The sequence below is a fragment of the Marmota flaviventris genome, chromosome X (genome assembly GCF_047511675.1).
Source record: "Marmota flaviventris isolate mMarFla1 chromosome X, mMarFla1.hap1, whole genome shotgun sequence".
Taxonomy (NCBI): Eukaryota; Metazoa; Chordata; class Mammalia; order Rodentia; family Sciuridae; genus Marmota; species Marmota flaviventris.
Window position 1 is genome coordinate 131,290,439 of NC_092518.1, and position 15,918 is coordinate 131,306,356.

Genomic DNA, 15,918 nt, shown 5'->3' on the forward strand with positions numbered 1-15,918 from the left:
CTCCTTGTATCAAACCCTTGGTGTGTTAGGGGCCATGGGATCTGGGCTGATCCCATACCATGCTGGACAGACAACAGGGCCATTTCCTGGGCTCCAGTGCCTATTTTATCTTTCCAAGGGATCTATTAGTGTGTGTAGAAAGTCAGCTAGGTAAAAATAGTCCTGATCCATGGACACTGCGTATTCCCTGGCTGCATTAGCGCATGCTCTCATTAGTTTTAAGATCTGAGCTTAACTTTCTGGAACAGAAAGCTGGAAGGGATAGCCTGATATAAATTTTAGAGCAAAGAATCAAGAGACTTGGGGAGCTGTGAGAACTTCAACAAACTCAAATTTTCCTTAGCCTCAGTTTTTCCATCTATGAAATAGGGGTGGCATATAAATTGTAGACTGTTTAACACATGCAATTCATTGACCAGGAGATTATGACAGTGGACTCTTTACTACAGTGAACCTTTATGTTTTCCCTTAGATAAAAATGTTACATATTTTGCTAGTTTGTATTTTGAGAAAAAAAAGACACCACATTCTACATTATAAAGAAACTAGAGTTATTACCTCTCTCATGTTTTTAGCACAAGGTTTGTTGATTGTTTGGTGAAACTTATTTCAATTTTCCTTATCTATTAACTTTTAAAATGCCAGACTGTAAAGGATAAGTTTCTAACAGTACCAGGTGGTGTTTCAAGTGTGCCTATTTCATCTAAACCTCACAGTCATAACCCAAAAAGGAAATGCAGGAGAGTATGATTTTGTGAGTCAGTAAGGCAAATTAGAGGGTGATTCAAGACCACTCTAGGTGCATAATTTACATGTTACCAGGTTAATAGCACACAAATTTAAAATAATATGGTGGAGAAAGCACTAAACTGAGATTTAGGGACTATAAATTATCTAATCCTATCACTGACCCAAGTGATAGGGGCAAGTCACTTTCCATTGTTAGTTCTCAATTTTCCAAACCAAAGTGAAAGTGATAGACTGGGATTCTTTCAGTTGAGAATCATTTTCTGATTCTTGGAGGAATAATGGAGTACTGCTAAGGTTTCCCTTTGTAGTAACCTGGTTCAGTAGCAGGAACCAGGGCTTTGTTTAAGGGGCATAGTTCTGGCAAAATTCTTTCCTTCTCTTACAGCTTCTGAGTTTATTTTAAAATTATTTCCATACCTCAGTGAGCTCACAGTACATGTTGCTGTTGTGTCTAAGTCTCCAAGCAAAAGGCATGACCAATGACATTCTTCACAGAACTAGAAAAAAAAACAGTTCTTAAATTCATTTGGAAGAATAAGAGACCCAAAATAGCCAAAGCAATCCTGAGCAAGAAGAGTGAGGCTGAAGGCAGCCCAATACCTGATCTCAAATTATATTACAGAGATATAGTAACAAAAACAGCATGGTACTGGCATCAAAACAGACAGGAAAAACAATGAAACAGAATAGAAGACAGTCCTATATACATACTGTCATCTGATACTTGACAAAGGTTCCAAAAATATATGTTAGAGAATAGACAGTCTTTTCAACAAATGGTGCTGGGGAACTTGATATCCATATGTACAAGAATGAAACTATATCCCTAATATCTTACCCTGCACAAAAGTTAAATCAAAATGTATTAAAGACTTAGGAATTATACCATAAACTTCTAGAAGCAAACATACAGTCAATACTTCAACATATTGGTGCAGGCAATAACCTCCTTAACAAGACCCCTAAAACTCAAGAAATAAAATAAAAAATCAGGACTGGGGTTGTAGCTCAGTGGTAGAGCATTTGCCTAGCTTCTGCACAGCAAAGGAAATGATTAAGAGCATGAAGAGAGAGCTTACATAATGGGAGACAATCTTTGCCAGCTACTCCTCTGTAGAGGTTTGATACCCAGATATATAAAGAACTCAAAAACTGAGCACCAAACCCCCAATCAATAAATGAGCAAAATAACTAAACAGACATTTCTCAAAAGAAGCAAATGGCCAACAAATATCAGAAAAAAAATTTAACATCTCTAGTAATCATGGAATTGCAAAACAAAACTACAAATGGTGCCCCCATTTGAGTGCCAAATGTAAGTGAGGCCCTATTGTAGGAATTGGGAGCACATGTTCCTTCTCCCAGGTTCCTTCCATGTTTTAACAGATTTTGAATGGTTTATTTTGGTTTAGCAATACTTCATGTATTTTTCCTCATGAGATAACCAGGATTATCTCATCAATCTGATATAATTATTGTGCTATATCAAAGGAAGGTGATGTTTTAAGTTGCTTTTGATGCCTTATACTAAGTAAATATTTCAATTATTAGGTCTTTAAAAAATATGTAAAATTGGCCGGGCATGGTGGCACATGACTGTAGTCCCAATGATTGGGCAGTCTGAGGTAGGAGAATTGCAAGCTTGATGCCAGCCTCAGAAATGCAGTAAGACCTCATCTCAAAATAAGAAGGACTAGGAATGTTGCTTGCTGGTAAAGTATCCCTGGGTTCATTACCACACGCGTGTGTGTGTGTGCACATATGTGTATGAAATATACATAGAAAATTGTTCTCTGTATTCACCCATTACTACATTATAGGGGTAATGGTCTCTCTTGGATGATTCTATATAGCAGAAGTCCACCAACTTTTCCTGTAAAAGGACAGATAGTAAATATTTTAGGTTTTGTTTACCATACCACCTGGCACAACTGAACACTGTAGTTGTGGACCATACAAATGAATGACTGTGACTCAATTCCAATAAATTGTATTTATAAACAATGGTATTTGAATTTCATAATTCTCATGTGTTGTGAGGTGTTATTCTTTTTAGACTTTTTTCAACCACTTACCAATGTAGGGGGAAAATAGTTTGGTCTTGTGCTGTAGAAAACCAGGCAGCAGGCTATATGTACTTGGCTGGCTACAATTTGTTAACCCTATGGGTAGATTTTTCGAGCTCTTCCTAAGTTCTTACATTAAGTGGTTATTATCCACCTAAGGATGGAGATGAGGCCAATAGCAGGATTATTAAATTCGAACTGAAGTTTGAAGTCCAGGCTTCTGCTGCACAGTCTACGGCTCTAAGGTTTACTCATAATTTCAGATGTGGTCTTTATGTTTCTGTGGTGCAGAAAATAGATGTGTGGTCAGCGACTGTTTCCAGACGTCGCCCATGTAAGGGCTGTCCTCTCATTAGCAGCCAGTGGCAACCTAATTTTGACAAGCCTGACCCTGGGCTTACACACCCTTTTCGTTTATAACTCTCTCGGGTTGCCATCTGTCCTTACTATTTGAGTCCCTGTTGTCTCATTGGTGGCTTTCTGAGCAGCTGCAAAATGTTTTTAACTTTGAGTGGAAGTTGGGGTCACCACTACCGGACTGGAACAGTCTCTCTCAGCAAGGGCTCTATCAGCGGGCGGTTCTGTAGTTTCACGGCCTCTGGTGAGTGGTAAAGCAACTGTTCCTCCCCGCTTTCCATGGCTGCCCTTCCAGTGCGGGCAGTAATTAATGACCCATTGCTCAAGGACAGGTGGAATAATGTGCATTGGTTTTCTGTGTTGTTGTCGGAAACTGCTTAGTTGCCTAGCACCACAGTCGTCTGTTTCCTTGTCTTTCCCGCGGCTCCGGTGCTCCGGTCGCCTCGCTCAGGCCGGTGGGCGACCGGGACTGAGACTGGTGAGGATTTCACTCGAGCTCAGGGGGCGGCGGCGACGACGACGCCCGCCGGGAGGAGTATGCTGCGAGGCAAGTCCCGGCTCAACGTGGAGTGGCTGGGCTACTCGCCTGGCCTGCTCCTCCAGAACAAGCCGCTCCTGGCAGGGCGCACGCCGCGAAACCTTCGTGGGTAAGTCACGTGAGCTCTAATACCGAACCCGGGCCGGTGCCCGCCGTAGTCTTGCATCACCACCCTGCGCCGCGCCTGCGTACTTCACTCTGCACGGAGTTCACAGGGACACTTCCGGCGCGGCAGGCCTGGAACTGTGGTGCTCACTCAGGGGCCGCTGAGCCCAACCCGCTGCCGAGTGCTTGCGGCTGGCGGGGCGACACAATGGAGCGCCTTGATAAAGCGGCGCTGAACGCGCTGCAGCCACCTGAGTTCAGGTAGCCCGGAGCGCTCCCGGTCTGTGAAGTGGGCGGGCTGGGGCTTGCACTGGGGCTGAGGGAAGGGCCCCGCAGGACTGGCTGGGCATGAGATCTGGATTCCTAGGGCCAGACCTTGGGGCGGGGGAGCCGAGAGGCAGGTTGGAGCCTGCAGGGTCTGCAAGCCCAGCCTCAACCTTTCACTTGGGAAGGACGGATCCAGGGTGCGGGAGGTAGGTGAGCGGCCCTTTAGCTCTTGCTTCTGTCCTAGTACTTTCTCCTGATATTTGAGTTGCATTCTTGCTGTTTGCTGTCTCTCTCCCCACTACAGGGAGACTTATCTTGTACTGGCTCCCCCTCCTCCACCAAACACTCTTAATTAAACTTCTACAGAGACCCTCACCATAATTGTTCTTATCAGCAAAAATTTCTCCAAAAACTTCAATGAGGGATAGGACTTCCTATTTTTGGTGAGGACTAAGTTGCTCTGCCTTGCCAAAGCTAAGTTCGGCCCCAGACTTGATGATGTTACTTCTGCTTTTGTGGTCAAACTTGTAAAACCTCTGACTAATATTAAAAAATGGGACAAAAAGCACTTGTCCTGTAAACCTTCAAGCCCCAACTCCCACTGGGTATAAAGTCCAGGAATATCCATACTCAAGGTCCAGAGAATTTTTTAGGTGATAACCCCTCTGAACCCTGTACCCAATAAACCCACTTCCTGAAAATTCCTCAGGTGTCCATCCTCTTCTGTCCTACATGATTTGGCAACCCGTGTGGGACAGTGGAGGTCAAGACAGCTTTTCTGCCTCGCTTGTCTCTGGGTCTGTCTTCCTAGGCATGCGGGAAGACAACACGTCTCCTTGGTCCACCACAGGCAACTCTTTGTCTGTAAGTGAGGTGACTCATCCGGCATCCTGAGCTGCCACCCTGAGCACAACGGAACCCAACAGGAGCAGGAACGCCAGAACTAGGGAACTTGAGCACCCCAACTGAACAGGTAGGACCCAGATCCATTACTGGTTGCCCACCTGGCCTCCCCATAGAGGCCTCTTCAGGTGGAAGAGACGCTTGATCAACCCTGGGGGTCCTCAGTAACTTCCAAAGGAAGCAGAGCCAAAAAGGACCCGGGGAGTTGTCTGGGTAGTCATTGTTTGGGGTCAGAGAGAAGAAGGGAAACCAGGACTCGTTCTTCGGCTTTGGAGTTTTGGGAATTGGGTGTGTGAATGAGATGGACAAGGGCCGAAGCGAGTTTGGAGTCCCCATCCGTGCTTCTGTGGTTCCTCATATAGTCTGAGGTGGGTTTCCACCAATCAACATCTAGGTGAAAGCCCCAGGCCGGGGGTTTGTGCACACCTGCAAGGCTGAGAGGAGCCTAAGTCCTCGAGGAGGGGATGGCCACAGATGGATGAAGTGAGTCTTGTCCTAATTGTGTGACACCAATGCACAGTGCAACACGGGAGGCACACACAGTAAACTGAGTCCTTTGAAATGTATGTTAGAAAACTTTAAGAAAGGTTTTAAAGGCAACTATGGGGTGAAACTCAATCCACAAAAGTTATGTATGCCCTGCAAATTAGAATGGCCAACCTTTGATGTGGAATGGCCACCAGAAAGATCTTTAGACAAAAGTGTTATTGGTGAGGTCCTTTTAATACTTATCAAAACCCCTGGACACCCAGTCCAATTCCCTTATATTGACTGCTGGCAAGAGATAGCACAGAAACAGCCCCCTTGATTGAGAGCCTGTCTAGAAGGACAGTCGAAGCTGATGTTATCTCAAACTATAGTGGCCTCTAAGACCCAACAAAAGGGAACTGAACAGAAAAACCTGACAAAGAAAAGACAGACAGGAAACCAGCTTTTCCCCCTGAGCCAGAAGAGAACCCATCACCTTACATGCCACTGTTCCTGACATTGCCAAGACCATCGAGGCAACAAGCTGTCCTCTCAGCCTCTTGTCCCCAGAGGCAGCAGACTGTGGCCCCCTCGACACTGGCTACTCCTTTCTCCTTACTGTCCTCAGTGCCAGAGGCTTCCCCAGAGCCAATGACTCCTTAATCCCCCGAGACCAAGGTGGGAAAATTGTTCCAAGAACAGAGGCATAACCGAGATGAGAGCTCTGCAGATGCCCTTACAAGAAACTAAAGACCTGCCTCTGTTGACCAGGAGGGAAATGTCTGAGGGGAACAATGCATTTTTGTGTGCTAGCCTTTTACCACCATTAATCTCTTAAACTAGAAAAAAAGTCATACTCCGTCCTACATGGAGAAGCTACGTGGAGGGCCACGATTGATCTGATGCAGTCCATTATCCAGACAGACCAGCCCACCTGGGTTGATGGGCGAGTGACCCAAGCAGCTTTAAAGTGGCTAGAAGAACATACTGTGGATGCGCAAGGCAGCATCCAAGCCTGTGCGCGGGCACAGTTCCCCAACACAGACCCGTGGGGGACCCCCACAAAGAGGGAGACCTCCTAGAGATAAAGAGGTATCAAGAGGCCCCCCCTAGGCAGCCTAAAAGAAGGGGGAAGGAGAGCCCTAAACGTGAGCAAGGTATCAGAAGTACTCCAACAGCCTGAGGAAAGCCCCAGCCAGTTCTGTGAATGACTAGGCGAGGCGTCCCAACCCTTCCCTCCCTTTGATTCTGAGGCACCAAATAACCCGCAGGTAAACAAGCCCAGAGACATATTTGCAAGAGCTCCAAAAACCAGAGGACTTTGCTGAAAACAATGCCAGTGAGCTGATTAAAGTGGCCACCACAGTTTTCATCAACTGAGACCAAGAGGCTCAAGGAGAGGCACACCAAAAGATGAAGAAGGAGATGGGACTCCTTGCAGCTGCCCTCACTGCAAACCCAAAGGTCACTCAAAGGGCGGTCCCACCAGAACAAAGCCAAAACAAGTATCAAAATCGGGCCAGATGCAGGGCCAAAGGAAGGTCTGAATGGAAGGACCCCCTTATCCGGGAACAAGACTGAGACTAAGCTGATGTGCCTACTGCCATCTAGAGGGCCACTGGAAGAAAGAATGACCCCAACTAAAGGCCAATTGACCTGAACCAGGCTGCCACAGGGCTTCAAAAACTCACCAACCATCTGCTGGATGGTGCTGGCTTCTGATTTCTTGTTTTATAAAAATTGTGGTGGCCACTTTAATCAGTTAACGGCATTGTTTTCACCAAAGTCCAGCAAAGTTTGCAATTTTTGGTGAATGTATCTCTGGGCTTGTCTCACGAAGTCTGTATTTGATTATCTTCTGGTTGTCTGGTGCCTCAGGATCAAATCAAGTGAAAAGTTGGAAGGCCTCAGTTCCTCAAAGAGGCGGGGGCCTTTGTCAGGGTTTTGGAGTACTTCTGATATGGTTTTTAGGGCTTTCTTTCTCCCTTCTTTTAGGCTGCCTATGAGGCCATCTTGATAGGAGGCCTTTCTCTTTATTGGGATCTCATTCATATACTTTCACACACCTTCACACAGATATGATCAGAGCAAAATTTTTCTATCACCCAAATTCCAAAAAGTCCAAAGCCAAAGAAGGAGTCCTGGTTTCCTTTCTGCTCTCTCACCCCAAACAGTGACTACTTGGAGAACTCCCTGTGTTCTTTGGAGGTTACTGAGGACTCTTAGAGGTTGATCAAGCGTCTCTTCCACCTGAAGAGGCCTCTATGGGGAGGCCAGGTGGGCAACCAGTAATGGATCTGGGTCCTACCTGTTCAGTTGGGGTGCTCAAGTTCCCTAGTTCTGGCGTTCCTGCTCCTGTTGGGTTCCGTTGTGCTCAGGGTGGCAGCTCAGGATGCCGGATGAGTCACCTCACTTACAGACAAAGAGTTGCCTGTGGTGGACCAAGGAGACGTGTTGTCTTCCCGCATGCCTAGGAAGACAGACCCAGAGACAAGCGAGGCAGAAAAGCTGTCTTGACCTCCACTGTCCCACACGGGTTGCCAAATCATGTAGGACAGAAGAGGATGGACACCTGAGGAATTTTCAGGAAGCGGGTTTATTGGGTGCAGGGTCTAGACAGGCTGTTGTCTAAAGTTTCTCTGTACCATGAATCTTGAAATTCTTCAAACTTTATACTCATTGGAGGTAGAGCTTGGAGGTTTACATTTTTGTAGGAGTGTACTTAACAGTATTATTTTTTTTTTTGAGTCCAAAGGAGGTGCTTTTTGCCCCCCCCCCCCCCCCCCCCGCTTTGTTAGATTAGTCAAAAGCAGAAGTAACATTATCAAATCTAGGTAAACTTAGCTTTTGTAAGAAAGAGCAAGTTAGTCCTCACAGAAAATAGGAAGTCTTATCCCACATTAATTTTTTTTTTTTGCAGAAATTTTTGCTGATTTTGTGCTAATAAGAACAAGTATGCTGAGTTATCTGGAGAAAGTTAATTGAGATTTTTTTGGTAGAGAAGGGGACACCATTCCATTTCTTAATGGAATTTGCAGTGACATGTTGAAGGGGACAAAAAAAAAATCACTTTTAATTTTGCTTGCCACGAAAAGTAATGTGGTAAGCTTTTTGTTCTCAGTGTTCACTGTGTAAACCTATGTGTAGTTGGAAAACTAAGTAGTGGACAATTTTTTAAAAAAAAATTTATTAGTTGCTCAAAACATTACAATGATCTTGACATATCATACATTTGATTCAAGTGGGGTATGAATTCTTTTTTTCCATGTGCACAGATTGCAGTATCACATTGGTTTTACAGCCATGTTTATACATACAGCCATATTAGTGAGTGGTGGACAATTTTAATTCTGGCCTTCTGTACTCCATTTCTAACAAGTCTCAGCAAGCCTCAATCATAGGTACAAAGGAAAACAATTGAATGATATAATTTCCTTTGTTTTATGATCAACCAAAATGGACAACTGCAGAGGCCTGGGTGGGGCTGGAAGCCAAGGAAAAAATGTGCTATAGATACCAGGGGGATATCAATTATTTTCCCAAATTTCATAACACTTTGATCTTGTACAGTCATGCCTGTTTTAAGGATTTTTGATGATAGCTTAATGGCTAGTTAGAGTATAGCCATAAAAAAATAACATGAAAACACATTTCTTAGATCGTATCTATGTTGTTAAGTGACACACGAGTTAGTGCTTCAGATATGCTAGGCAAGTGCTCTACCACAATCTCAGTTGTGCAGCCCTTCTTGTTTTATTTTGAGCAGGGTTTAAGTTGCTTAGCGCCACTGGGATTATAGACGTGTGCTTCCGTGCCTGGCACTATTTTTGGGGGGATGGGGGGGTACTGGGGATAGAACTCAGGGGCACTCAACCACTGAGCCACATCCCCATCCCTATTTTGTATTTTATTTAGAGACAAAGTCTCACTGAGTTGCTTAGTACCTCGCTGTTACTGAGGCTGGCTTTTTTTTGAACCCGGAACTTTCTGTCTTATCTTCTCGGGAGAACTGGGATTAGGACATTGATCAGTGGTAGTGCGGATCTGTACCGGCAAGAAATATTTTGTTTATATACTTTTGTGTAAGTTTTTAAAATTTATTTTTACCTTAAAAAAAAAAAAAAAAAACTAGAGACATATATGCACGTTAGCTGAGGTCTACACGGAGTCACAATCACCAATCTTGAATTTCACGGTAATGTGATGTCTTTCGGTTCATAGTCTAGACTCTGGCTCTTTGGTACTGGGAGGGCACATTGTTCCTACTGGAGGTGGAGCGATTTACTACGGAGAAGTCACCATGGGTTTAAAATGCTGGACAAAGGATCTGCGCCATTTTCCAGCGGAACAAACTGCACTATAATCTTACCGTGAAGTTCTCAATTTGTCTTAAACCTTGCATCTCTCCCATTGCCTAAAACTGATAATTGGAGCATAATGATAACGAAGAGGTTGAAGACAGGTGAAGACAGGCATTTTTTTTCCGCAGAAGAGATGGCTGCATTTTTTCAGGGTGGATTACTACGACCAGATTAATGGGTTTCACTGCTTGGACCCGGGTTTGATGGTGTTGGAAGGGCTTTCAGAGGGAGAAGCTGACAAGACAGAACAGGTTTGTCATCACTGTCTCCCTGTATATTAATATCAGTTTCGAAGTGAATGAGAGTGTCTTCAAGGTAGGGATGTAAATTCCCGAGCTCCAGCAGAAGAGAGTACCACTTCCCACTTTTGTTTTTTGGATCTTCTGTTTTTGAAGCTGTGTCTCACTGTCCACTGGACACTAATTCCAAGGCAGGGACAGATTTTCCAGCATCTGGTCTGTGGGGGTTTATAGTGTTACAGACTATTTGGATATAGCTGTGAAGATTCTCAATTTTCCTTTCTTTACTTCATTCCAGAAGCGAAAGTTCTTTAGCGTCTACTCTGAAGACTCTTTTGTTCTTCACAGCTTTAATGATCACAGTTCCTATTGGATTATATTTCACAACTAAATCTTATATATTTGAAGGTAATCCTCAACTCATAAAAAAGGAATTTTACCCTTTACATATTTAAGTTCTGTACTTTGAGTGAACTCTTTTTATCAGTAAAGTGAGTATTGCTATTTTTTTCTCTGGTTTTGCTTTACAAAAAATATTAATCATAAATCTTCATGAAATGCACTCTTTCATCATATGTAATTATTTCATTCTAACATATTTTTATGTGTATCACCTTGCATTTCTTTACTATCCTTTTGAGAAGAGTTTGAAAAAAGAATTTCATCAGATGGAATTTTTGTGTCAGAGAAAGGGAAAATTAAATCTCCTTTTTAATGTCAAAGTGCTTAAAAAGCTAGCCATGGTAGTGCACATCTTTAATTCTACTCACTTGCAAGGTTTAGCCAGGACAATTGCAAGTTGGAAGCCAGCCTATGCATGTTACTAAAACCCGCCCCCCCCCCCCCCCAAAAAAAAAAAAAAAGAGCTGGGATATGCCTCCAAGTTCTGGATCCAGTATATAAAAAAAAATCCTTAAACGAAATTTTAATGATGGTTTCCTTTCAATTAATGTTCTCAGTACATAGATTGTCAAATCTTAGTGAATATTCAATTTACTACCATCCAAAATAGTACCTTTTAATAGCTTGACTACTTAAATATGCAACTAATAACAATTAGTGTACTTTCTGTTTTGTACCTTGGTGAATTTTGAAATAAAATGAAAGCTTTTTCTTTCTTTGATAGGTATCCTCGGAATGTCGAATAGGGATAGTTACTTTTATGCTGCAATTGTTGCTGTGGTTGCCGTTCATGTGGTACTGGCTCTCTTTGTGTATGTAGCCTGGAATGAAGGCTCACGGCAGTGGCGTGAAGGAAAGCAAGATTAAAGTGAACATCACCTTTTGATGGAATTGAATTGATTTTTTAATATGGTAAATGTTTTTGGGACATTGGTGATGAGTAAATTTTATTTGAATAAAGTTGAAAGAACATGTTAAAATCAAACTTAATGAGTCACATTTGACCACGTGTAAATTTTGACTCATCTAATATAATGTTTTTTATAAGTGGATTTAACTTCATGAATTTCCCATTTGCAAAGGAGAAATTGGAAAAGTTAAATTGTTACAAATTAATGTGAGTTTCACATTATCCTGGGAAGAGTTTGATTATCTGATAACCAAAAAAGTTTTATAGCTTTCAATCTTAAAAGTTGCTTTTCAGTTATACTGTGTATAAGATGTATATAATGAAGCAAGCCTAAACTTTGACACTGGAGCATTTTCCTAACTTATCATGAAAATACCAGGTCCTTGGATTTGGGATTTTAATTTCCTGTGGAAAAATGCTTAAATTTTGGACACTACAATTAATCTGAATGTCACTGAGAAATTTCACAAAAAGTGTTATTGACACTGGAGCATTTTCCTAACTTATCATGAAAATACCAGGTCCTTGGATTTGGGATTTTAATTTCCTGTGGAAAAATGCTTAAATTTTGGACACTACAATTAATCTGAATGTCACTGAGAAATTTCACAAAAAGTGTAATTCCTAGTCAGAACAAATCTCTCCGGAAAACTAGGATAAGCCACACCCATTCATACAAAAGGACTTTGGTTTATTGTGGGATCTAGAGAACAAAGACAAGAGCTGCCTGCCAGTTGTATGCTTTTTCAGACCAACTATTTATGTTCTACTTTACTCTCTGGTTCAACATCGAAGTTAGGCTTCATTACAAAGTTTGTGGACATTTTATTTAAAATTGTAATTCCTACTTTTTCTTAAATTATAGTGTATATGAGTTTACATTTCATAAACTATTCATATTTTCATACATTGACAGTGTAAACAATTCTGAAAACATTATTTTATCACTTAGAAACATTCTAGGCATATCTTGATCTAATGATCTTTTTAATCAGACCTTAGTTCATGCAATATATAGACACATAGTTAATCCACAAGTTCCTTTTTAATGGGGAAAAATTCCTGTGATTTCACTTTACTTTTGTAGTTTCAGTCTGTATTCTTTCCAGCCATTTGGTACTATTTGTGTGCAATCTAAAAATACTGATCCCTTAAATATTTTTTCTATAGAACCATATGATTATATGGAAAATACATATTCAAACAGGAAAACAACAAAAATCCCCCCCTTAATCTTGTCACATGGAGATAATCACTACTTTGGTTTATATCCTCTGTGCAGTTTTGACAGCTATTTCTTCCCTTTTTTTGTGGTGCTGGGGATTGAACTTGGGGCCTTATGCATGCAAGGCAATAAGTTTACCAACTGAGGTATATACCCAGCCCTTAAAAGCTATTTCTTGATGCTAATTCCGTACAACATCGCAAGTTGGGTTTAAGTTCAAATCCTGCCATTTGTACCAGACAGCTATTTGCATTTTTTTCAGATAATTGGCCATTTTCATATAAAGCATATTTTACTTTTAAAATTCAAAATTTCAGTGTTTTTACCATATAAAGAAATGATAAATGTATGAAGGGATAGATACATGTAACCTAATTTAAACATTACACAGTGTATATATGTATCAAAATATCACATGCCCCCCAAAAATATGTACTATATTTATGTTTTTATGTATTAGTTAAGAAAGTAAAAGGAAATATAAATTTCTTATTACTGATGATACTAATATGAGGCCCCTTGCTTAAGTGTTTGCCATTATCAATTTGTTTGTTGTTATTAGGTTTTTTATGTTGTGGAACTGGCCAAAAGGAAAAAATAGATGATTAGACATAAAAGTCAAGTATGCACTTATGCTTATAAAGAAAAATAAAAGATTAGTGTGGTTTTAGGATTATTCTTAATTCTTGCTTAAAGTTAAATGTTGTCTACAGTTTAAATATCTTTAAGCAGGTATTCTAAAGGTAAAGTTTTTGGTAAAGATTACAATTGTATATAATGGCATTTGAATCTAGGGTGTTGTGTGGTAGAGTTCTAAATGGTTTACTCATTAGATGGCCTGCTGTATTTAAAATTAATCACCTGAATTTTTTATAATGCCAAGGTTTTTCTTGTACTTTTGGGATCTTAGACTGTTTGTAAAATATAATGTCCAATGTTGGATTTTTTTTTTTTAATTTTAGACATTTACTGAGTAGCTAATGATATGGATATTTTTCTGTAAGCATTTAAACCAGGGATATGTGCAAACACATCATTTTCTCTTGGAAAAATGCCAAGTGTTAAAAAGTTACAATCACGTGTTAGGATTATTGATATTTAGGATTATTACTAAATAGGCTTTTCAAAGCAGTTACTTTTCCTAGGATTTTAACTGTTAACCCACCAGTTTTCTGCTGATAACTGTGTTAGTTAACATATGGGTATTTGAGAAATAAGTTTATTTTTCAAGATATTTTGCCAGTTTTTGCATGTATAATGTATATACTTCAAGATGTATACGAAGTAAAGCTACAGTTGAGCCCTTATACATTGTTTTAAATTAGGAATATTTTTCACTGTTGTTTGAAAACTGCTTGTAACAAGAACCTCAATTAGGAAGTATAACTTGAAGCATCAGTCCAAGCTACTGATATAATCCCATTTACTGTAATGATACCTTCCTAAACTCCTGATTTACTCTCCAGGATGTATTTCCTTTTTTGCTGAAAAATGAAAACTCTGCCATAAAATGTCATTAGCTTTTCAAATGAATACCATATTGTGTACAATAGTAGAAATTGGTTTTGAGTTGTTAATGAAGAATTATAAACCTACTATTAAAAACAAAACAAAACCTTATGTTTCAGCCAGGGAAGGTGGCACACAGTGGTAACTCCAGCTGTTTGGAGGCAGAGGCAGGAGGATCATGGGTTCAAGGCCAGCTTGGGCAATTTAGCCAGACCCTATCTCAAAATAAAAATTAAGAAGGGGCTAGAGATATAGCTCAGTGGTAAAGTTCTCCTAGTTTCATTCCCCGGGACCTGAAACAAACAAAAGCCCTGTGCTTCATGGGCATCTTTACAGAAATAAATTGTGATAATTAGAATGTTTTCATTATAAAAAAATCACATCAGCTTTACCAAGAAAAAAAACTGATTAACTTTCTTTCATGTTTATTTTCCATCTTCATATAAATTTTACATACACAGCTACAGTACCCAAGGAAACAAGTAAAAACAGTTAAACAAGTTACATATACCCCAAACAGACTAAACCTGAAGGTACATGAAACATTTAAATTTTGTTTTAAACCCAGACAAGTTGATGTTTATTGTTCATTTGTGCCCATGTGAAGTTGTGGACTGTTGTCAAACCCATTTGATAAATGCTTCAACTATGGCACACAATTTGTCTCTTCAGTGGCAGGTTTCTCTGCTGTTAAGCATTGCATGTCCTCCACCAGGGCTGTACAACTGTTCATGCAGATTCTGCTCCTGTGTTAGATAGTTTTTACAAATGTTGTGCTGATGTATACATTAAAAATTTGACAGGACTTACTTTTTTGGTCCCTTTTCAGGGGTAAAGAGTAATCTTAAAATTATTTTCAGGGACTTGAGCAACATAACCATAATTGTTACAAGTAATCTGTAAATAGTTTGGTCCTTTATGTATTCCTTGAAATAGAACAAAATTCCTCAACATCACTCCTGGCCACTTTCCTTGTTTCCTTCTTTCCTTGTTGCTGTGTACTTGAAGGAAATACCCGAGTTCCTTTTCACATATTCTATGAGTCATATTTCTCAGTTATACACACTAGTCTTCCTTTTTCCCATGTTTGGTGAGACTTCACTGAACAGGAATAATAGCAATAGCTAACAACAGCTGCATAGCACATACAGTTTGCAAAGAGCACTCACACATTCTCTTCAGTTTTGCATAGTGAATCTGTTACAAGATGTCTCGACATCAATGCGGGGAGTGTGAGAATATTTAAGTCTCTATTGTCATTGGCTATGCCATAGTGTTGACTACTGCTCTGGCTAGGGAGAGGATGTCAGTGTGCCTGGTTTCAAGCCATGTGTCATTAATGCAGTAGGGGATGTGAGTTCTTTAGCCATTTGAATCAGATTGATTTTTGTAAGTGATACTTTTCCTACCCTTATCTGGATGGGTTTTGTATTCATTGTATTCTAGCCCGTCATTTGTATAAATTTACTATCTGTTGTCATTAAAAAAGTGTCTATAATGCCTGTGTCCTGATTCAATTAACAGTAAGGTTTTTAACCTCTGCTTTTTAAAGGTTTGTGGGGTTTTTTTTTGTCTTATTCTCTATAAAAGTTACAATATATGCAGGTATTGTTTTAAGATGTATTTGTTTGTCTTGTGTTTGTGCCATGTAGAATATGCACAGAGCTGTCAAGGATGAGCTTTAATGCAGTACACATATACCAAAGGCTCTCAGACTGGTTGAGGTGTGCATGGGGTGCTAAAATGGGAAGGATTGGTTATATCCATCTAGGGTTGGCCTATCAGAATTGGCCTGGTGGTGTGGAGAAAAAGCTTGCC

The 15,918-nt window shown here is 40.6% G+C and overlaps 1 protein-coding gene across 2 annotated transcripts; it reads left to right on the plus strand.

The window, feature by feature from the left end:
- The first annotated feature begins 3,678 nt into the window (after positions 1-3,678).
- On the plus strand, positions 3,679-15,598 carry Vma21 (vacuolar ATPase assembly factor VMA21). 2 transcript variants are annotated; one of them, XM_027954497.2, is made up of 3 exons: positions 3,679-3,820; positions 10,353-10,462; positions 11,181-15,598. In XM_027954497.2, exons 1-3 carry the CDS (start codon positions 3,711-3,713, stop codon positions 11,321-11,323), a joined length of 363 nt encoding a protein of 120 aa, XP_027810298.1. In that variant the 5' UTR covers positions 3,679-3,710; the 3' UTR covers positions 11,324-15,598. The 2 variants fall into 2 exon arrangements, with proteins under 2 accessions (XP_027810298.1, XP_027810297.1); XM_027954496.2 differs by lacking the exon at positions 3,679-3,820 and adding an exon at positions 3,922-4,077.
- The last annotated feature ends 320 nt before the right edge of the window (positions 15,599-15,918 follow it).